Source organism: Chelonia mydas, chromosome 9 (genome assembly GCF_015237465.2).
Source record: "Chelonia mydas isolate rCheMyd1 chromosome 9, rCheMyd1.pri.v2, whole genome shotgun sequence".
NCBI lineage: Eukaryota > Metazoa > Chordata > Testudines > Cheloniidae > Chelonia > Chelonia mydas.
The window spans coordinates 7,285,113-7,306,237 of NC_057855.1; the positions used below are offsets into that span (position 1 = coordinate 7,285,113).

Here is a 21,125-nt window from a genome sequence, read left to right on the forward strand (position 1 = left end):
AGATGTGAGGGAGCCCCGGCCCTTCCAGGGGACAATTCCCAGCAGGATTCATCCCCCAGTCGGGGTGTGACAACGCTCCCAGCCCTGCCCTGGGGACAATTCCCAGCTGGTTGGATCCATCCCCTGGTCAGGGCAACTCTGCCTCTGTAACGATGCTGGCTTTGGTGGGACCCAACGGAGAGTGCCAATTCAGGACAAATGGCTTAAAGCAGGGCAGTTACAGCCCAAGGCTGGGGTTTTTCCACCTCTAAGGCAAACCAAACCAGCCAGACAGAGAGGACTTTGGTCTCACCCATCTGGCTAACCACAAGTCACACAAGCAATTCCCTTAGACACTCCAGTTTCCCAGTATCCCCACCAGTGCCACTCATTATGGGGATGAATAGTTATGAAAACCAATGCCCCAGTAAAAGAAAAAAGTTCCCTCAATCCCAAAGGACCAAGCCCCAGACCCAGGTCAATATACAAATCAGATCTTACCCACAAACCACGCTGTTGCCAATCCTCCAGAATCTAAAATCTAAAGGTTTATTCATAAAAGGAAAAAGCTAGAGATGAGAGCGAGAATGGGTTAACTGGAATCAATGACATACAGTGATGGCCAAGTTCTTGGTGCAGGCTTGTAGCAGTGATAGAATAAGCTGCAGGCTCAAATCAAGTCTCTGGAGAACATCCCCAGCTGGGATGGGTCATCAGTCCTTGGTTCAAAGCTTCAGTGTAGCAAAGTCCCTCCAGAGGTCAGCAGCAGGACTGAAGACAAGATGGAGGAGCTGCAGCAGGTTTTTATAGTCTCTTGCCACGTGGTCTCTGCTTTCTTTGTCCCAAAGACAAGCTGCCCAGCACATGGCCTGGAAAAACCTCAGAGCTCTGTCCCTAGGCAGGTCCCTGCACACCTTGCTTAGTCCCAAGGCGTGTCTGCCTTCTCGCAATGGGTCAGTTGTGTCGCTGATGGTCCTTAATGGGCCATCAAGCAGGCTAGGCAGAGCTGACACCAACTTGTCTGGGGTGTCCCCCAGAAGCATAGCACAAGTTTGAACTACAGACAGTATAGAGCCAATACTTTATAACTTTAAATACAAAAATGATACCTGCATACAGACAGCATAAGCATAACCAGCAAACCATAACCTTGTCTTAGACACCTTATCTGACCCCCTTTATACAAGATTTGGTGCCACCACAGGACCTTGGTTGCAACAATGATCTATACGGTCCCAGTTCACGTCAATAATGTCACAGCCCCCTCTCGGGCTTTGTACCCTTCCGTTCCATGCAGTGTTCCCATGCCCTCCACCTGGGCACTCAGCCTGTCCCAGCTGACCTAGACTCTGGGCACTTGAGCCCTTCTTTGCAGATCAGCCCCTGCTCGTTTGTCTCACCCTTCTCTGGCTGCTGGGGAGCACCCAGAGCTGAATGCAGCAGCCCACCCAGGGTTGACCCAGAGCCGGGTCTGCAGGTTCGCGTGTGGGGCACCATGGCACCTACATAGACATTGGATCCTAGGCAGGGATCAAACCCAGCACCTTTGGCAGCAAGGCCCTCGATTCCGCATGGGGAGTTGCTGTTCCAGCCAGGGGGTTGGCCTCATGGGAGCGGATGCCGTGTGTTCCCAGTAGCCCCACCCTGCTCCAGGGGGAAACAGTCCCCCCCACCACCACCATTGGCGCCTTTCCCCAGGGCACACCAGACCTTGGTGCTCACCCGGCCTCCCTTCACTGCACTTAGCGGCCCAGGAACAAGGGGAGTCCACGGGGGGGAGGGGGGGGTCTCGTTATCACAGCAGTGACCCCCACGGGGCAGGAGTGTGCTGGGCATGGCTGCCCCGAGCTGTCCTGTGAGGAGATGGTGAAGGTGAAAGGTGCCATGCAGACAATGCTGGAGCCTGAGATCTGTCCAGGGAGCAGGGCCAGCTTCCCACAGCAGCCCCTGCCAACCTGCCCCGCCCTCTGGGGCCCATTCAGTCCATGGCCTCCCTGCTGACACTGCCCAGGTGAGGGGCAGTTAGCGTTGATTGCCACTCGCCCACCAGTCACGGGGCTGAGACCCACAAACTCATTCCACTCTGCGGCCACCCAGCCGCCTTGGGGTAGGGAGAATGATGGACGCCCCTCCTTCCCGAGCCAGGCAGCGCCCTGCTAAGCCCAGCCTCCCATCACCCCTGCACCATCCTCCCAAGGAGCCAGGGCTGGATGGGACCCCTGAGCAGAGACCCCCCCCTGGGGGCCCCAGCACTAAACCGGCAGGATCAGTGCCCTCTCTCCAGGGCCCTGCGTACCAAGCCTGGGCCTGGCTGCCGGAAGCCCCTCGGCCCCCTACAGCCTGGCGTCAGGCCCAGCCCTGACCTCACTTGCTCACTGGCGTGGGGCAGATACGGGGCACTAGGGCCTGCAATGGGGAATGCCGGGGAGCCCCCTGAGCCAGGCTGGGGCCTGCCTATGGGTGTTATTAACTCAGGCTCCCTGGCGGGGAGGGGAACGAGGCCAGTGGGTCAGGTGGAAGCAGGTGCGGGGGAGCAGTGTGCGGGAGGGAGGCTGGGGGGGTGAGGCAGCAGCAGGTGAAGGGGGGGCAGTGCAGGGGAGGCAGGCCGGGGAGGCGGGCATCAGATGGGATATGCCAGGAATCCCATTTCTCAGGACAGCTGATGCTGCTCGCGTCGCCCACACTGAGGGCTCAAGCAAGCCTGGTATGTGACCCCCAGACAGGCTGGTCACCCCTCCCCTCCCCCAGGACAGCTGGGGCTGGTGCTCATCCCTCAGACGCCAGCCCAGCCCCCAGCACTCCCAGCCCTGAAGAGAAGTCTCTCCCTAGCCCTGTTCCAGGCTGACATGGTCCTGTACTGCTAGGGTCGTGAGGAAGCCTCTCCCCAGCCCGATACACAGGTGCCGGCTAGAACATCAGTTGCAATCTCTTACCTGGTGCAAGCCTCTCCAAGCAGCTGGGCTGGGCTGCATCCCAGCCTTTGTGCAGACCAGAGCTAGTTAACCCCGGAGCTCCTGGATCAAACACACAGCAAAAGCTCCAGGCGGTGTCGAGTGCCCTGAGCGGTGGGAAACTGGGATCGGACCTCACGGCACCTGCAGGGCCTGATCCATTTCCCCGGACTGGGCTGGTGCATCAGCAGCGACTGAGCTGTCAGTGCAGAGCCATCTGCAGGGCCGAATCCTTCCCTGGCCTGGGCTGCGCCAACCTTCTCTGTGGGCAGCGGGAGAGCGAGGGCCTCATTTGGCCTGTGGGGGATGGGAGCCCACCGTAACACGGGCAGCTTGGAAGCTGGGCAGACCCACCCGGGGGGGCCACTCAGCAGCGTCAGCTGCCCTTAGAGACACTCATGAAACCAGTGTCCCCCACTGCACACTGCCCAGGCAGGGGAAATGCCCACACTGCCCACACTCTGCCCCCATTACACTCTGCCAGTGTGTCTCCAGCATGCTGGACATGGGGCCTTGGGTCCTGGGCATTGGAATCAGAAACCTTTGTGTGGCTAGCATGCCCCCAGCGGGGGGGTGGGAGGCCCTGGTGTGATTTCCCTGTTCCATGCCCCAGATGCGGGGTGTGATAAAGGTGGGCATTCCGGTAATATCTTTATGAACCAGATGCGTGCCTCAGTTTCCCTATGCGCTTGGTACTGTCACACACTGAGCGTGAACGGGAACGAGGGCTGGCAGAACGTCACGGGGCCCCTCATGTTGGAAGGGCTGCCCTGCGTCCCTGCATTGCTCCTCGTTCGGGAGTCTGATCTCGGTGAGGAACAGGGATCGCTGGAGCCCAAAGGGTCAGAAGTTGGAGTCATGGAGGCCAGGTGGAGCTGTGTGGCCCGGGGGATCGGGGGGGGGAGCTGGCACGCAGAGGCCAGGGCATAGTCAAGTCCCTATCGATCCATGACACCATGCACGTGAGACCCCTCTCCCCAGTGAAAGGTGGGGGCCGGTGTCCGTGTGTCACACCCGGCCAGGGAGGGGACACCAGTCAGGGACAAAGCTATGCAGAGACTGGGTAAGCCCGAGTTGTGGGCTAAGCGGGTCATGTATCCCCACTGAGACAACGCTGCCTTCCTCTGGCGCCTTCACTTAGGGGCTCTCAAAGCACCTGACAGGCATTAAAGGTGAGGAGGAGGAAAAGATCATCCTCAGTTCAGAGCTGGAGAAACTGAGGCCCAGGAGGGGGAGGGATTCGCCCAAGGTCCCACGACAGCTCCATGGCAGAGCTGGAAAGAAAACCCAGGTCTCTGGCGTCCCAGTCCCCAGCTGTAGCCACCAAACCAGAAGCTCTGGGCTGGCAGGCTCCCAGGGGACTGCCTGGACTCTCTGGTCCTGATGGACTCTCCAGTCCCTCCTCAGACGTATCCCAGCCCTGTGGAACCGTGGCTTCGGGGAGCCATCCCCAAGCCTTGGCCTGGGTCCTGATCCTGTGTGGGGGAGTGTCATGGATTCACAGGGTCTGTGCTATGCCCCAGGCACATGCAGGCTCCCGGGAGATCCCCTTTAGTGCCCAAGGGGCTGCTTTTTTCCACACGGTCTCCACACCTCTGGACTTGGGCCTTCAGGCTCCAGCAGCATCTGTTCCCTGCTGTGAGCTCTGACCAGCGGGTTCGACTGAGGTGCAGGCCGGTTTCGAGGCTCTGTACCCCTACAGGGAGCAGCATGTCAGGGAGTATTTGCAGCGACACTGGGCCGCCCTTCTGAGTCAGCTGGCATCCGGGCTCCAGCAGTCGGCAACTCAGCACGGGAAAGGCAAGTGGGAGACAGAGGATCCCAGTGGGCTCCGGCGGGCCCTGATTCTCTGCTTCTCTCTGGCCCTCTCTTCCCAGCTAAGACACTGAGAACAGTCTGTTCACACCTGGCTGCCCTGTCTCTGGTTCCAGCCATGCAGTGTTCACGCGCCCAGGCTACGCTGGCCGTAATGTCCCGGGCCATGGGGCTCCCTTTGTCTCTTCTGCCTCCTCCGGTCTGTTCAGCCAGTCTAAGGGGTCTGGCCTCCAACCAGGCAGCTACAGGAGTCAAACACTGCATCAGGGCACAGCAGTACAGAGCACACAGGGAAACTGAGGCACACTTGGCTCATACAAATATTGCCAACTCAGCACGGAGAGGGGGGGTCTGCATGTCCCCGGTAGGTGGCTGTCAGGGTGAGTCGCTCCCTCCCCCATTGTCATTTCAGAGGCACTTGGCGATCCGCTGGGGAACAGCTGACAATGCTGGCTGGACAGCTGGACTTCAGGCACGGTGCGCTCGGGGAGAGGAGGGGCGCAGGGGGGCTGACCACGGCCCAAAATAAACCTCCAGAGCTTGCCGAGCACACAGCCGCCACCGTGCTGGAAGGGAGGTTGCCACCACCATGCGCTGCCTGGCTTTGCTCGCGACCCTCGGCTCCCTCACCGGTAAGCCATGCCCGGCCTGCGGACAGGGGACGGGGCGAGGGGCAGCCGGGTACGGTGCTGGGGAGGTGATGGCTAAACCTAGGCTGTGAGCTCAGAGGGCTCTGTTTTGGGTTCAGCAGCAGGCAATCAGGGAAGCTCAGAAGACCACCCCCACCCCACTCCATCCTGGGGCTGGGGGTGGGGGCCGGGGAGCAGCCTCCTCTCTTGCTATGATCACGCTCCACCTCTTTCTTCAGGGCTTGGGGCACAGCAGCAGCCCCCTTGTCCTGCTGGCTGGCGCAGGGCAGCATGCCATTCTGCACAGCCCCCGGCAGGCTGGCCTAGCTACTAGGTGTGCATACAGCACCTAGCGCAGCAGGGTCCTGCTTCTGACTGGGGCTCCCAATATCAGTATCTCTGCCCGGTGAGCAGCCCCTTCCACGCCCTGCCTGCCAGGGGGTTCAGCTCTGAGCATCAGCAGCCCTTACCCCAGCCCCTGCAGCCCCAGCTCCCTGTACCGACTCCCAGCCCTGAACAGCTGCGGGGGGTCCTGGAGCATGACACACCCACCAGAACCCAGCTCAGCGCACTGGGATGTTACGCTGCGACCATCTCCTACCGCTCCACCCGCTTGGGGCACCCAGCCTCGTCCGTTTCACGCTGCCGGTCGTGGGGCACCCACCCTCGTCCGTTTCACGCTGCCGGTCGTGGGGCACCCACCCTCATCCGTTTCACGCTGCCGGTCCTGGGGCACCCACCCTCGTCCGTTTCACGCTGCCGGTCGTGGGGCACCCACCCTCATCCGTTTCACGCTGCCGGTCGTGGGGCACCCACCTTCGTCCGTTTCACGCTGCCGGTCCTGGGGCACCCACCCTCGTCCATTTCACGCTGCCGGTCGTGGGGCACCCACCCTCGTCCGTTTCATGCTGGGGATGAAGGGGGGACTGAACTGGGCTTCTTCCGCTTTGGGAGCGTGACCGACAGAGGCCACAAAACAATTCTTGGCAGGCACCATTGCATCAGTGGAGCCAGCTGCTGCTTAGGCCTGTTAGCAGGGGCTTTGAGCCCAGAGAAGCCAGAGACACGTGCACACACATGGGCAGGGCACGCGCAGACCCCCTCCCCACGAGTGTGGGACACACACATACACACACAGTGGGGCTGGCCAGTTGCCAGCGCTAAACCCCAACCTGCTCTCTGAGTCCCCGCTCTGTCCTCTGGCCCCAACGCTTTCCAGGAAGCAGCAGCAGCAGGTTTGCTAACGAAGGTAATTCGTTAGCCCGTTACGCTTCTCTCCAGAGGCATTTCATTCAGAGGCGCTTGCCCGGTCTGGCCATTAATAATTTAATAATGCAGGGCATTTGTAAAGCCCCAGCTCATGAGCTAACGATCCGGGCAGCGGATGGGGATTGATCCCGGGGCCAGCGCTGACAGGCTGCAGGACCCCATTGTTAGGCCACAGTTAAGCTGGGTTCAACACACGTTGTCTGTAGAGTTCAAGCCACGTTTACTCCTTCTGGGGTCCCAGAGTCGGGGCCGGCTCACGAAGGTTGGAGAGCGGGACGCCTGCGGCCCTCACCCCAGAGAGAAATGGGTTATTGTTATTACTCGCTACCCCCTCAGGGCGTCCAGTCCCCGAGCCCTGGGCAGCCCCCTGGAGAGGTCATTGGCAGGGTCTGAACCCGGGCCCTTTGGCTCTGAAGCATAGAGCTCGGCCTCTTGTGTTCAAGAAGTCACTCCATTACTACGCAGAAAGAGTAGGCTTTTATCCTGTGTGGCCAGTCCCATCCCCCACTCCAGAAGCTTGTTACACTGTTGCCTGTCGTCAGTTCAAACCCCGCGAGGGTGAGCGGAGGCTGCAAGCAGCTCCCGTGTGGTGCCCCCGTGTGAATCCCGTTTGACGGGTCCCGGCGCACAGCACAAAGCCAGGCAGCCCTGCGCGCTCCGTGGGCACTGACAATACAGCTGCCCACTTTGGGTCTCACCGGAGCGGCCACAGACGCCGAGCGCCCCCTCAAAGGGGCGAGGCTGGGGTAGACTGGCGGAGCGGTGTAGGGGGAGCTTACCTTGCTGCTGCCCATGCTGGGCCTGCCCTGTGCCCTCAGGTTGCCAGGGCAGGCACTTGGCGCCACCTGGATGGGCCACTCGTGACCGGTGCTCGAGGGAACCGCTCGGCCTCCCCTCTGTGGGGCTGGCACGGCCACTGGGTGGGGGTGGCGTGGTGCCTGCTTCCCTCAGGGCCTGGCTGTGCCCTGCTTTCAGCCGTGCTGTGCCGGAACCAGGAGGAGAAGCTGCTCAATGACCTGATGACTAACTACAACCGCAACCTGCGCCCGGCCCAGCGGGAGGGCGACATCATTAACGTCACGCTGAAGCTGACCCTCACCAACCTCATCTCCCTGGTAAGCAGAGCCCCCCCGGCCCTGTTCCTTGCCAGCCCGCACCTGCAGAGCTGGGCCCTTTCCTGCCTTTCTCCTTGAGCACCCAAGCTCGGAGGGGGCTGCTTGCCCCAGGGGTGGATGGCTGCTCCCCCCTTAGGCTAGCATGGGGGACAGAGACCTGAATGCTTTGCCCAGGACAGGGAATGACAGAGGCAGGGGCACCGATGCCAGGAACATGCCGAGCCGGGCGCCAGCCTGTCCCACCTGCTCACTGGGTCCCTGCCACCTCTCCTCCCAAAGGCACCCAGCCCCCAGCGCTGACCAGGGACAGCCAGTCCTGCCTGGGCGTCCCTCACACTACCCCTGCCGTCGGAACGGGGAGTCCATGCCAGGGCAGATGCCCATGGAACTGGCTGCAGGACACTCTGTCCGAGCCGCCCTTGGTAACGGTCCCTGAGGAGAATCACTGTGCTGGGGGAGTAGGGGAAGGAAGAGGGAGATTGGGGAGGTGGGCATGGGGTGGTGATTGAGCTGGGGCGGTGCTGGATAGGGGCCCAGGGCAGTGAATGCATTAGAGGCAGGGTTCCTGGCAGCAACAGAGTTGCAGTGAGGGCATGGCCTGGCTGTACCTCAGTGGCTCTGTGGCTGCTGCTGGCTTCCCCTGGGGGGGCGGGGGCCGGGATCATGGGACGCTGCCCTGCTCAGGGCACCCCTGGGATGCCCCACACCCTGCTGCACCCTGGGAGGTAATTCCTCAGGGCTCCATGCACCGGAGCCCCATGAGGCGGGCGTTGCCTCAGTGCCCAGTAGCTGGCGTGCACCGTGCAGCAGGGCCGCCCAGCCGCCAGCAGGAATCTGTTGCAGTGGCAGGAGAGGGCAGGGCGGTGGGGCAGCAATCCCAAAATCCCTCTCTCCTTTCTGGGTTCCAGAACGAGCGGGAAGAGACCCTCACCACCAACATCTGGATTGAGATGGTAAGATGCCCAGGGGTGCCGCCAGCCACTCGGGCCGGGCAGCATGCAGCAGGCAGAGATCAGCTAATGCCTCCCACTCCTCATGATAAGCTCCAGCAGCCCTCCAACGCCCCAGCGCCCCGATGCACCTGCAGCCCAAGGGCTAGGGCAGGTCGCAGCCCCCTCCTGGCCTGAAGGCAGATGTGGCTGGGGCCAAAGCCTCACAAACGGCAGCCGGGAGGGAGAGGATTGTTCAGGGCTCGTTCCATAGCCAGACCCCACTTTGGCGCTGAGATCAGCAGCTTGGGCAGAGACCCCTGCCACAGAGCACAGGCCAGAGGGGTGACTCCACGCCACGGCTCCCAGAACAAGTCTCGGAGAAACAGGGCCGGCTCCAGGCACCAGCGTTCCAAGCAGGAGCTTGGGGCGGCACTGGGAAAGGGGCGGCCGTCCGTGTGCCGTCAGGGCGGCGTCTCGTCTTTCTGTGGCACCGGCAAATGGGCGGCAGCTTTACTCTGCAGGCTGCCACGGTGGCAATTCAGCGGCAGCTTCTGTCTTCAGACGTCCTGCTTGGGGCGGCAAAAACGGTGGAGCCGGCCCTGCAGAGAAACCCTAGCAGGTCTCAGCCTGTGGCCAGAGCATGCCATTTCCCTGCAGACCACGCCCCCGGGCAGTGTGGAACTGGGGGGTCACGGGGTGGCCAGAGATGCTCATTCTATGACAAGTGACTGACCCTGCTTTGCTCGGCCCCTTCCCCTCCATTCCAGAAGTGGTGCGATTATCGGCTGCAGTGGGATCCTGACGAATACGACAACATCCAGATACTGAGGGTGCCCTCCACCGAGGTGTGGCTGCCGGACATCGTCCTGGAGAACAAGTGAGCAGCTGCAGGGCCCAGGGCAGGGGGGCAGTGGGAAGCCGGGTGAGGACCCCAGCAATAGAAACTGACCTTGTCCAGCTGTCCCTCTGCCCGGGCACTCCGTGTGAGGCTCCATTCCCTGCAGGGGCCGCGTCTGTGGCTACCCACCCAGAGACGTCGTGGTCAGCAGCTAACTCTCACGCATCCAGCAGACAGAACAGACAGAACCCCACATGCTCTGCTCCACCAGCACAGGGCCCTACCAGGTGGGCTAAAGGGAAGATCTCTACTAGAGGCAGCAGTAGTAGGCTTTTATCTCCTGTGAGCAGCAGCCAATAGGCAGCAGCATGATCCCAGCCATGAGCAGTTCCGATTCCATCCAGCAGAGGGCAGTGGTGGCGCGCCCTTCCCCCCAATCACGTCCTGTCCCGCAGCTGGTAGGTCTGGAGTTTGGAGCAGCTCTTGGGGGTCTGGAGCCCATAGTCGGGCACTGGCTGGGTGTCCGGGGGCATTTTGGGATCGCCTCTGCCTTGCTGGGGCTGCCTTGCTCTGTGGCCCTGGGACAGTTCCAGCCCCGTGGGCAGTGGCCAGCCCACAGCATGAGCTCCGTGGGCAGGGAGGGAGGGAGCGCCTGTCTGGCCTGACCTGCCCCTCTCCTTCCCCCAGCATCGACGGGGTGTTTGAGATCACCCTGTACTGCAACACGCTGCTGGATTCCAAAGGCTGCCTCCTGTGGATGCCGCCCGCCATCTACCGCACCTCCTGCGCCATCTTCGTCACCTACTTCCCCTTCGACTGGCAGAACTGCTCCATGGTGTTTCAGTGAGTGCGGCTGCCCGGGAAGGGGCTGGGCTGCCCCCCAGATGGGAGGGCAGGGGGCAGAGCCCGGGGCGCGCACGCAGCTCTCCTGCCGGGCAGGCGGTTCTCACGCCCTCTCTCAGGTGGCAGCTTGCCCAGATCACCAGCTAAGGGCCCATGAGATCATGCACAGCTGTGACCCTCTGCACCTCCCTCCGCCTTAGCCAGAGGCAGGTTGTGCTCAGCTCCGCGGCAGCCGCTAGGTCGGTTACCATGGCATGAGCCCTGTAGGTTGCCGAGCTAGCCAACGAAGGCATGCAAACCAAAGAAACCCAGGGACCCCTGTTCTAGCCCATTGCCCTGAGCCCAAGACGGCCCTGCGTGTAGCAGCGTGGTGCCCTGCTTTATCAGACATTTCCGTCCCCTCCCAAGACAGACCGAGCTAGCCGTGGGAGAGTGAAATGTGTGTGATCAACACTTCCTCCCCCTTCCCACAAATTCTCCCACTGTATGGGCCCCGATCCGATGGACCCAGGTGGGTGTTGTTCTTGGTGGGGGTCACCTGCATGGAACAGCGTGCAGGACCAGGGCCCCGGCGGCTCCTCTGACGGTTGTTCCTCTCCGATCAGTCCGTGGCTATGTGTGACCGGATCTGATTTCTGAAGCGGTTACTAAATTCTGAGTGCATCCAAGTTAGTGACGCAGGGGTCCCTTCCCCCAGCATCGGCCAGTGCCGATCGATAGCAGGACGGGAGCTCACCCCGAGCGCCGCTGAAAGGCCTTGGAGGATAAAAGTCAGCTCCCGGTTATCAAAACGGGACCTGGCCCCAGTGATGTGCCTAACGCCCCGTAATGCAGAGACAGACGGAGTCCCCAGCCTGGAAAGCGAGCACCCCACGTCCCGACTCTGAAGTCAGACTCGGGGAGGCGCCGCACCAGGGCGAGCGACCAGCCGGCCGGGTTCGATTGCAGGATTGGGGCCTACATGAAAACTCTTCCCCTGTCTGTGCCCACACGCCTACCAGCTGGCCGGATCCAGGCAAGGCTGGTGGCTGCAATGCTGCTACGTGGGATGGGTCTGAGTCAGAGCTGGGCTTGACCCCAAGCTGGGGAGGTGCCGGAGCCGTAGGCCAGGCAGCCCAGACGCTGCCTCGCTTCAAAAGGAAGGGAAAGCCAATTCCACGGCCCTGCATACGTCTGGGTGTGGCGCCGATCCCAGGAGCGGCTGAAGCACCCGCTGGCTGGTTGGATCTCGGCATTTCTGTTTGTATGAGCATGTCCTTTAGACAGCCAGTCTCAGCCACACGCGTCCTCCCCCCCGATCCCTGCCACATAGGTCCCAGACCTACAGCGCCAATGAAATTAACCTGCTGCTGACGGTGGAAGATGGGCAGACCATTGAGTGGATCGTCATCGACCCCGAAGCTTTCACAGGTAACGATCTGCTTCCTCTATCTGTTTCCCTGGGGGGGTTCCCTGGCCCCGTGGGGCCAGCCTACCAGTTGTGGCTGCGGAAATCTTCCAGCTGTTGGCTACAGGAGGAAACGCCAGTGCCAGAAAGGGTGGTGCCAGGAGGAGGAGGAGGCCAGCGGCTGGCAGGTGACTCAGCATGGCCCAGAAATGTAGCAAAGCGCACAGCCACCCAACCGGTCCCTCCAGCCCACCCAGTGTGGGATGGAGACATTTGTAAATAACTGGCGTTTAACTGACGGTTAGGCGGGGCTGGTAGCACGGCCTGTTGTGAAGGTTTCCTGACCCTTCCCGTATAGGAGATCTCGTTTTCAGTTGCTTAAAGTCTTTGCCAAACTTTAACCGTTCGGCTGAAATTCTCCACGCCGGGCGTCCGCCTCGGGCTCAGCTGATGGGGAAAGTATCAGCTGAAGCGGTTCAGCCGGGTCCAAGAACGAGGCCGGGGAAAAATAACTCGTTTTGCCCAAATTCCAGGGACCTTTCCCTTGAACAGCTGTAGTGCCCCGAATCCCTGCTCCAAAGCGTGGGAACACGGCGCGGGGCGGGGTTGGGGCGGGGATGCACCTTTTGCCACCCTGGTGAAAATGCTCCCAAACTTGGCGACGGTACGAGCCCCTGAAAAATTGCGGCTGCCCCCAGCTCAGTAGAGACGAGCATGGCAGTGGGCAGACTTTTTGGCCCGAGGGCCGCACTGGGGTTGCAAAGGAGGGCCGGGGAGGGAAGGCTGTGCCCCCCAAATGGCCTGGCCCCAGCCCCCTGTCCGCCCCCTCCCACTTCCTGCCCCCCTCAGAACCTCCGACCCATCCAACCCCCCACTGCTCCTTGTCCCCTAACCGCCTCCTCCCGGAACCCCCTGCCCTTAACCACCGCCTGGGACCCCACCCCTTATCCAACCCTCCCACCGCCCCCTGCTCCCTGTCCCCGGACTACCCTGACTCCTATCCGCACTCCCACCCCCTGACAGGCCCCCAGGGACCCCACGCCCTATCCAAACCCCTCCCCCCCCTCCCCCCCGCTCCCTGTCCCCAGACTGCCCTGACTCCTATCCGCACTCCCACCCCCTGACAGGTCCCCCAGGACCCCACGCCCTATCCAACCCCCCCACCCCCCGCTCCCTGTCCCCGGACTGCCCTGACTCCTATCCGCACTCCCACCCCCTGACAGGCCCCCCGGGACCCCATGCCCTATCCAACCCCCCCGTTCCCCGTACCCTGACCGCCACCTCCGAACCTCCACCCCATCCAACCACCCCCTGCTCCCAGACTGCCCTGACCCCTATCCGCACTCAAAGCTTAGGAAAGGCCAGAACGAAGGGCTCCTGGGCAACCTGAATTCAGCCTTCTCGCCGGTCTGCCTGAAGATGGCCGTTAATTCCCTGGGCACGTCCTGTTTCCCACAGGGGCCCGGCCTCCTTCCGTGCCCGGGATGGGCCTGCTCTGGGGCCGAACCAGGGGTGGGGAGGCCGTTGTCTGCCAGCCTCTGGCCTCACTTGGTACAGAGGTTGGCACGTGTGTCATGAACGAGGCCGGGAGGATGCACAGGTGGCTCCCAGGCTCTCTTTTCTTAACTTCCGAGCCTGGGACTTTGCCCCTTGACTGATGGTCGGGTAATGCAGCCTGTGTGCAGTCGGGGTAAAGGCCCATCTCCCGTCACGGTGGCTTGCCCCGAGAGGGGGAAGGACGCACTCAGGAAAGTTGTTCAGGTTGTGGGCACCACCACCAGGGAAATCACGGAGAGCAGAGCCCTGAGCACTGGGAATTCCCAGGGCTGGTTGCACTGTCCTGGGTCCTTCCCTCTTGGCTGGAGCAGGTGTCCGGGTCAGGTTTTGTAGCCAGGATTTGGAACAGGAGTTGCTGGCCCGTGCACGCTCAGCATCGCGCCACAGGTATCCCCCGCACAGAGGGTTATTAGCAGCTGCCACCATCACACAGGTATTTAAGTCAATAATCACACTCGGAGAGAGTTTTTCTAACCCCTGTTCTCGGTCCCTCTGCCTGCAAATCGCAAACCGGTACCGGGAGCGGATTGATGTGGGGAATGGAGCTTTCGCGGGCAGACAGGGATGTTTCCCATCACCTTTTAATTGCATCTTGAAGGAGCAAAATGCTTTTTTGGGCAGCGAGATTTATTCTTTCATTACCGGGCCGAGCCAGATATCTAGATTGGTAAAAAAATAAAATCTGTCGTAGGAGACAGGAAAACAACAAGGCTTAGTAAGGTGTCACGCACGGCTTCCCCCGGCAGCTGGGAGTCACATGGGAGAGCGACGGAGCCTTCATCCAAACCCCCTGCACCATGGGAGCTGGCGATGCTTAGCCCCCAAGCGGGATCGGGCCCCTGGGAGCCAGCCCCTGCAAAATGGGGTGCATTAAGCTGGTGGCTGCGTATGTCCTGCCGTGACAGAGAACATTGCAGGGCTCCCAGGCACCGCTGTAAATCTTCTCCCAGCCCCTTTCCCTGGATCTTTAGCTGCCCCCCCGTGGGAAGCCCCCAGCAAAGGATTTCTCTTCCCGCGTATCCAGGAGGCATTGTCTCGGGCCCCCTCTGTCCCCCTAGAGACATGGCGGCAGCAGGGGCAGGGTGAATGGGCTCCCCGGGCACAGACAGAAATGTCAATAGTTGCTCAGCTGGTCCTGTCATTCACGCCGTCGGGCCTGGGCGGCATGCAGAGACAGGAACTGGCTCGCAGCACAGACCTCGGCCCGCCTGGCCTTGCTGTTTCCAAAGACGCCTGCAAACATCTGGGGAGAACTGGCAGCTCAGTGCCCAGGCTCAGACCATGCCAGCGAGCAGGATTCCTCTTCCGATCTATCCTCCTGCCCCCGAAGACCCCAGATAAGAGCAGTGCCCCCCCACGCTGCTGTAATGTGGGCAAGAGGCAGTTCCGGGCATCGCTGGATGAACTCCTGTTCCCCCAGGGGTGGCACATGCTGCTCCCAAGGGGAGTTGGGGCCCAAAGTTGGACCCCCAGGAGGCTGGGCCTGCATGGTTTCCATAGGCATGTGGTATTGTCTTCCCCGCAGAGAATGGGGAGTGGGCAATCAAGCACCGGCCGGCCAAGAAGATCGTGAACGCCGAGCGCTTCACCCCGGACGACTTGGGTTACCAGCAGGTCGTCTTCTACCTGATCATCCAGAGGAAACCGCTCTTCTACGTCATCAACATCATCGTGCCCTGCGTGCTCATCTCCTCCGTGGCGGTGCTGGTGTATTTCCTGCCTGCCAAAGGTAGAGCCCTGGCCCACCCGAGTTCGCTGCCACCAGCCACCGACATGGCTCGAGCCACTGGCATTGGCCCGTGGACAATCCACGCCTCCCGGAGTGGGAAGCGGGCAGCAGCAGTTGATGGGGACAGACCCAGTCCGATGCCCACGCGGGTGAGACGGGCCACCGGGGGCTCACCCTCGCGCCCTGGTTATCTGAACCGAAATGGGCAAAACTCTCCCCTGCCCCTGCCCAGTTATGTCCCACTTCTGGCCCCTCGGCTCCCCCGTGTCTCTGGGAGCGCATGGCTCGCTCGCACACATCAGGATGGAACGGCAGAGAATTCTTTCCCACACCTGGCTCCCAGCCCTCTGCTCTAACCACTAGGAAGGCAGGCTCCTCGCAGGCTCCGGTGTGCAGGAGAAGAGCAAAGCCCTTCCCAGAGGGTGCCGGTGCTTGGGGAGCTCGGTGCAGATGCAGGCTAATCTCTTGCTTTCTGCATCCCGGCAGCGGGCGGCCAGAAGTGCACGGTCTCCATAAACGTCCTCCTGGCCCAGACCGTCTTCCTCTTCCTGATCGCACAGAAGGTGCCCGAGACCTCCGATGCTATGCCTCTCATTGGCAAGTAAGTGATGCTCTCCGGGGCCTGCCAGCCCATATCTGGCAGGGCCCCAGGCAATCTCCCAAACCCGCTGGGCTCCTCACCCCCCAATCCCAGCTGAGACTATTCACCTCAGCCTGGGAGGGCAGAACAAGTGGGGTCCTTCAACGCCCTGCTCCAAGGGACACAATGGACATGGGCAGGGCCAGAGAATCAGAGCCGTCGTAGGTGGGGTTTGGGGACTGGTAACTCAAAGCGAGCATCAGCAGAGGCCTTGGATGTGTGGCCATGCCGCTCCTTGTTCCCCTGCCCCGCAATGCAAGAACCAGGGCATGAATTAACAGAACTTCCTAGTGGCCCACAGGACATGCCTTGCTGCACAGCCCAGGGTTCATCTGCGGAACTCACCGCTGCAGGAGGGTGCTGAGGCAAACAGCATGGCCCAACTCAAGAGTGTGCTCCAGGGGCTAGGATGGAGCTAGAAGCACCATCCTCCTTGACATTTTGAACAGAAAGTGAGCCCACAGCTGGGAGTTCAGAGGGAGATCCCCCCATGCAGCAGTCTTGCACAGCCAGGGGCATTGTCGGAGGAGATGTCTGCTGCTAGGCGGATTAGATGGACCATTGGGAAGTTCTGGTCTGGGCTCCCTTTGTCTTCTATGAACATACGGGCTGTGGAGCGAGAGATCCAGGCGCTTCCCATTCCCGGATCCCAGCCGGCCTTCGGCTTTGCCCTGTGCCTGCTGCTAGGGCCTCACCAAGAGCCGGCAGATGCCCCAGCACAGGCCCCGTGGCTAGTGAAGCGGGGGGGGGGACGGCCTGGCGACCAGCAACGGCGGCCCCTTCTCTCCTCCAGGTACCTGACCTTTCTCCTGGTGGTGACGGTGGTGATCGTGGCGAATGCCGTCATTGTGCTGAACATCTCGCTGAGGACCCCCAATACGCACTCCATGTCGCAGAAAGTACGGCAGGTAGGCCGGGCGGGGCCGGCGCGCGCTCCCACCCGGGCTGGGCAGAGACCCGCTTAACGCCCGCGTGATCGGCCTCCGGCTCCTCCCAGAGCCGCCAGCTCCGGGGAGCAGACACGGCCCGTGCTGCGGGGCTGGGGTCGGTGCCTCAGGAAAACGGGGGTTGAGGGGGAAGGTCAGAGAGCAAAGGCAAGTGCACTGAGCCGCCAAACCATTTCCCGGGATCGAGAGCCCCAGAGACTTGGAGCGATCGTCCGACCCATGGCGCGTGGGGCACTCTCCTCCACGGGGGCGCAGGGCCTGGCCCCGGTGTCTCGTTACCCTGGCCTAGCCACAGCCGCGGGCTCACCGCCCGGATCTGACTGCATCTCCACACCGCTGTGCCCAGGCCCAAATGAGGGCACAGGGGGCAGGGCCGCGGGGATGGAATCGGGTCCCCAGCTGCCAAGGAACTGCTGGGCATTCACGCCCCCCTGGCAGCTCCCACTCGGCGGAGGTGGCGGAGATGGAGCCCACGCTGCTTCCGCTCCCACCGGCGTCAGTCAGGGGGAAGTGCACTGCGCCCGACGGAACGGCCCCGGGGCCAGACTCAGGCTCCATGAGCCCCCCAACAGTCAGGGCCTCCCCGGTGCCAAGCGTGATGGAGCTAGCTCCCCCGGTCCCCCCCCCAAGCATGACATCACTGGCTCCTCCGGCCCCCTCCCCCTGAGCGTGACGGTGCCGGCTCCCCTGGCCCCCTCCCCCCGAGCGGGACGGTGCCAGATCCCCCCCAAGCGTGACGGCGCAGACTCCCCCGGCCTGCCCCGAGCCTGACAGCACCGGCTCCTCGCTCTGTCCCCAGATCTGCCTGCGGCAGCTGCCCCACTTCCTGGGGATGCACATGCGCCCCAGCGACATGGCCCCCCGCCCGCTGATGGCCCGGCGCCGCAGCTCCCTGGGGCTGATGGTGAAGGCTGACGAGTACATGCTGTGGAAGGCCCGGACCGAGCTGATCTTTGAGAAGCAGAAGGAGAGGGCCGGGCTGATGAAGGCCGTCCTGGAAAAGATCGGTGAGTGACGGCTCCGCGGAGCCGGGGAGAACCTCCTGGCGGAGCAGCCTGAGGCCCCCACCCCGCAGACAGTGACCCCCTGGGCCTTTTGCTGGCAGCAAATCCACCCCGTAAGAGCAGCCCCCCAGGGCTGGAATGAGGTGGGGGGGGGTGCTGACAGGGAAATGGTACTGGGGTGAGGGTGTCACCATGGACGCCAAGTGCCAGGAGCCAGACTGCGGAGGAGAGGAGAGTGAATAACTCCCATTGCTCCGGCATCGGGTCCCGATGCAAACCCATCCCTGTGCCCGCCAGCGGGCAGCAAGCAGGGCGAGGCAAGCGGCACCAGCTCACCCCCTGCGTGGGCCATCTCGTCTGGGAGAATCAGCGACGCCAACAAAATTCAGGCTTCAACTCTTCCCTCCCACGAGGGGTGCGACTGGGCACCCAACTCACGTGGCGCTGCTCCGGGTCCCTGACTGGATGCCCAGCCGTGTTGGAAAACAGGAGAACCACCAGCAGCGCCGGCTGGCCGTGGCCTTTCCAGCAGGGAGAGCCAAACGCGGCGTCCCTGGTGCTAAACTGCGTGAAACGCTTCGGAGCAGCCACGAAAGCACCAGGCTTCGGTGCACGAAGCTAGCCGTGAATTCGCTGTGTGCCATTCGGCCTGCTCCGCTGGGCTGGGGCCTGGCCAGCCGGTGCTTTGCAAAGGGCCAGATGCCTTTGAGATGCCTGAGGGTAACAGAGATGGTTGGTGGAGGCTTTCCGGGGCCGCGCTGGCCTTCAAGGCAGCCAGCTGTCTGGTGCTATCCCCTCCCCTCCTTGTCTCTAGGGAAAGGCCTGGAAAACGGGTGCTCCCAGGATCTCTGTCACAGCTTGGTGCAGGCTGGTCCCGAGATCCGGGCCTGCGTGGACGCCTGCAACCACATTGCCAAGACCCTGCAGGAGCAGAATGACTTCGACAACGTGAGTGCTGCCGCTGCAGAGCCTTAACTGGGGGGGGAGGCCCTCAGGTCAGAGGGGGACCCAGAGCAGTGGGGACAGAGGGGCCCAATTTGCAAGGACTCGCGTATGGAGAAGCAGATCAGCGACAAAGCTGGAAAGGGAAAAGGGGGAGGAAGGAGAGAAGGGGCCGTGTTTAGCCGCAGGGGAAGCAAGCGAAGATTTGATTGAGTTCAGCGGTGGCTGCCCGTGGTCCGAAGCCCAAAGGCCCCAGGGCCCACGGGCCCAGCGACAGCGGGAGCCTGCAGCAGGTTTGGCCGTGAGCATCTGTCTCTCCTCCCCGCAGGAGAACGAGGAGTGGATCCTGGTGGGGAGAGTCATCGACCGCGTCTGCTTCTTGGTCATGGCCTCGCTCTTCGTCCTGGGGACGGTCAGCATCTTCCTGATGGCCCATTTCAACCAGGCCCCAGCAGTGCCCTTTCCCGGGGACCCCAAGCGCTACCTGCCGTAGCGCTCCACTTGGGGTGGGCGAGCCCAGGACATCTGCACGAGAGCCTCACCCCACGGCTCTGCCACAGGAGGCTGAGCCCTCCCTGCACGGCGGCGGGGGGCCCCTGGGCTCCAGGCACCAAGGCACCGGGTCCCAGGCGGGGCTCACAGAGCTGCTGCAGAGTGGAGCCTGCGGCTGCACCCGCCCACTGGACCCTTCAGCTGGGGCTGCTCGTGGGAGCCGCAGATGGAGACGACGCGGACCGCTGGGAGAGATGGCAGCCGAACTGGAGAGTCCGGAGCCCGCCACGCCCGCGCTGCACCCAGCTGCAGCCCTCTTGCTTGCCTCGTTTCCATGGAAAGGGCAAGTGAGCTGAAGGGCGCTGGCTGAATCTGGGCCCCCCCAAACACTGCAGCTGGCAGCTCTGGCACCCCAGGGGACAAGGAGCCTGTCTGCCCCCGTGGGTAGCTACGTGGCGACGGCCCAGCGAGGGGAGCGGGGCAGGTTCGCGTGGGTTTGGCGGGAGATCTCGGGCGGCCGCATGTGTTTCATGTGAGCCAGGCATGGGAGTAAACACCACTGTGTTTCCAAACGGCTGCTGGACTTCTTTGCTGGCAGCAGGGAAAGGCCAGGCAGGCGCTGGGGGCGGGCAGCAGGTGGGAAGGGGAGACGGGTCCTTCTCTGTTGGCCCAGCTGGCCCCGGCTTCCCAGAAGCGGCCGGGCAGAGGGAGATGGGGGGGGGGGGGAGGCTGCCCGCTGCTGCTCCCAGGCTGCTGAGCGCCAGTGACGCCAGCCACGGCTCTGGGTACACTCGCCCAAGCTGTGGGGTTCCTGTTCCTTAGGGTGAGCAGCTCAGCCCCAGAGCACCTGCTCGCCGGCCACACTGCGGTCCCTGCGGCGCCAGCCTGGCTGGTGGAGCTCCGGCATTCCAGGGGGCATGAGTGGTTTGGCACATGCTCAGCTGGATTAATTCCTACTTTGCAGGGCAGCTCTGGCCAGCCCCTTCCCTCTCGATTGGCCATTAACCCGCTCTTTGCCTGGCCCAGACACGGGGTGTGGGTGGGGAGGGGTTGTGCTTTGAGCTGCCTGGGGAGAGCCCTGGAGTCAGTCCCGGAGCACGCTGCAGATCTGTGGGCACACGCGCCCACTCGGCCAACCGGCCAGGGAAGGAGGCCACCGTGGCCATTCGTGCCCAGTAACGGCTGCGCGGGGAGCACTGGCTCCCCTTTGGATTCAGCCAGATAGGCCTCCCACGACCGTTTCCAAACTCCCCCCTCACCAGTCACTGCTCCAGGCAGTTCCCAGCTGGCTCCGGGACACCCAGCGCGCGCTGGCCAAGACGCCTTGGCCTCTGCGGCTCTGACCGCGCCTCTCACACTCTGCATTCGGTCTCTGGCGGGGGCCACCCGACTGAGCAGCATGGCCAGGCAGGGGCACGCTGCCGCAGAAGAGGCGAGTGGTTCAGATCGGGCCCCTTGCAGATCTCAGGAACTGAGAGGGGCTCTGGCTCGTTCCTCAGACCTTAGCCGCAATCCCCAGCTGGCTGGGGGGCAGGCAGTGTAAGGGCAACGGGTGGGAGGCCCCAGAAGGTCCATAAGACCCCCATAGGGCCTTCTGTCGTGCCACACCCAGGCACAAGGGGGCTGGGGCAGAAAGGGGCCTCAAATCCGGCAGACCTGATTTTCAGAGCAGAGATTCTGGTGAAGCCTTTTCACCACCCTGATCCGCTTCCTCCTCCGGCTTCGATCCTGGAGCAAAGCCCTAATCCCTGCTGCCCTCCCCCGTCCTCCCCCCATGGGGCCAGGAGCAGCCACCCAAAGAGCCCCAGCAGGAGATGGCCCCAAAGCGGCGGAGGAAAGAAAAGTGCCATGCAAGCGGAACAGCTGTTTGCTCAACCTCCCGTCCTGGCTGTGAACGAGCCAGAGTCAGACACGGGGTTCGTGGGGGGGAAAGGCACGGGTTGCTTTGCCACAGAGGGCGCTGCCATGTGCGGGAGCCACAGCCACTGGGGAGGGGGTTCCAGAGGTGGGCTCCAGAGCTGACTGCTTTGGATTGCTCCAGGCACTAGCAACTGGA

The 21,125-nt window shown here is 62.5% G+C and overlaps 1 protein-coding gene across 1 annotated transcript; it reads left to right on the forward strand.

The window, feature by feature from the left end:
* Positions 1-5,334: 5,334 nt before the first annotated feature.
* Positions 5,335-19,637, forward strand: CHRNG (cholinergic receptor nicotinic gamma subunit). The gene is made up of 12 exons (XM_043522535.1): positions 5,335-5,377; positions 7,619-7,758; positions 8,667-8,711; positions 9,458-9,567; positions 10,216-10,371; positions 11,684-11,781; positions 14,841-15,044; positions 15,531-15,645; positions 16,478-16,592; positions 17,431-17,638; positions 18,450-18,583; positions 18,906-19,637. The coding sequence occupies exons 1-12, from the start codon at positions 5,335-5,337 to the stop codon at positions 19,068-19,070; spliced, it is 1,533 nt and encodes a 510-aa protein (XP_043378470.1). The 3' UTR covers positions 19,071-19,637.
* Positions 19,638-21,125: the final 1,488 nt, after the last annotated feature.

What these genes read in the sequence shown, in the direction of transcription:
- CHRNG (XM_043522535.1), top strand. Translation starts at nt 5,335, where the DNA reads ATGCGCTGCCTGGCTTTGCTCGCGACCCTCGGCTCCCTCACCG. An exon ending in AACTGCTCCATGGTGTTTCA is followed by an intron (nt 10,372 to 11,683) that starts GTGAGTGCGGCT and finishes CCTGCCACATAG; the next exon opens with GTCCCAGACCTACAGCGCCA. An exon ending in GCTATGCCTCTCATTGGCAA is followed by an intron (nt 15,646 to 16,477) that starts GTAAGTGATGCT and finishes TCTCTCCTCCAG; the next exon opens with GTACCTGACCTTTCTCCTGG.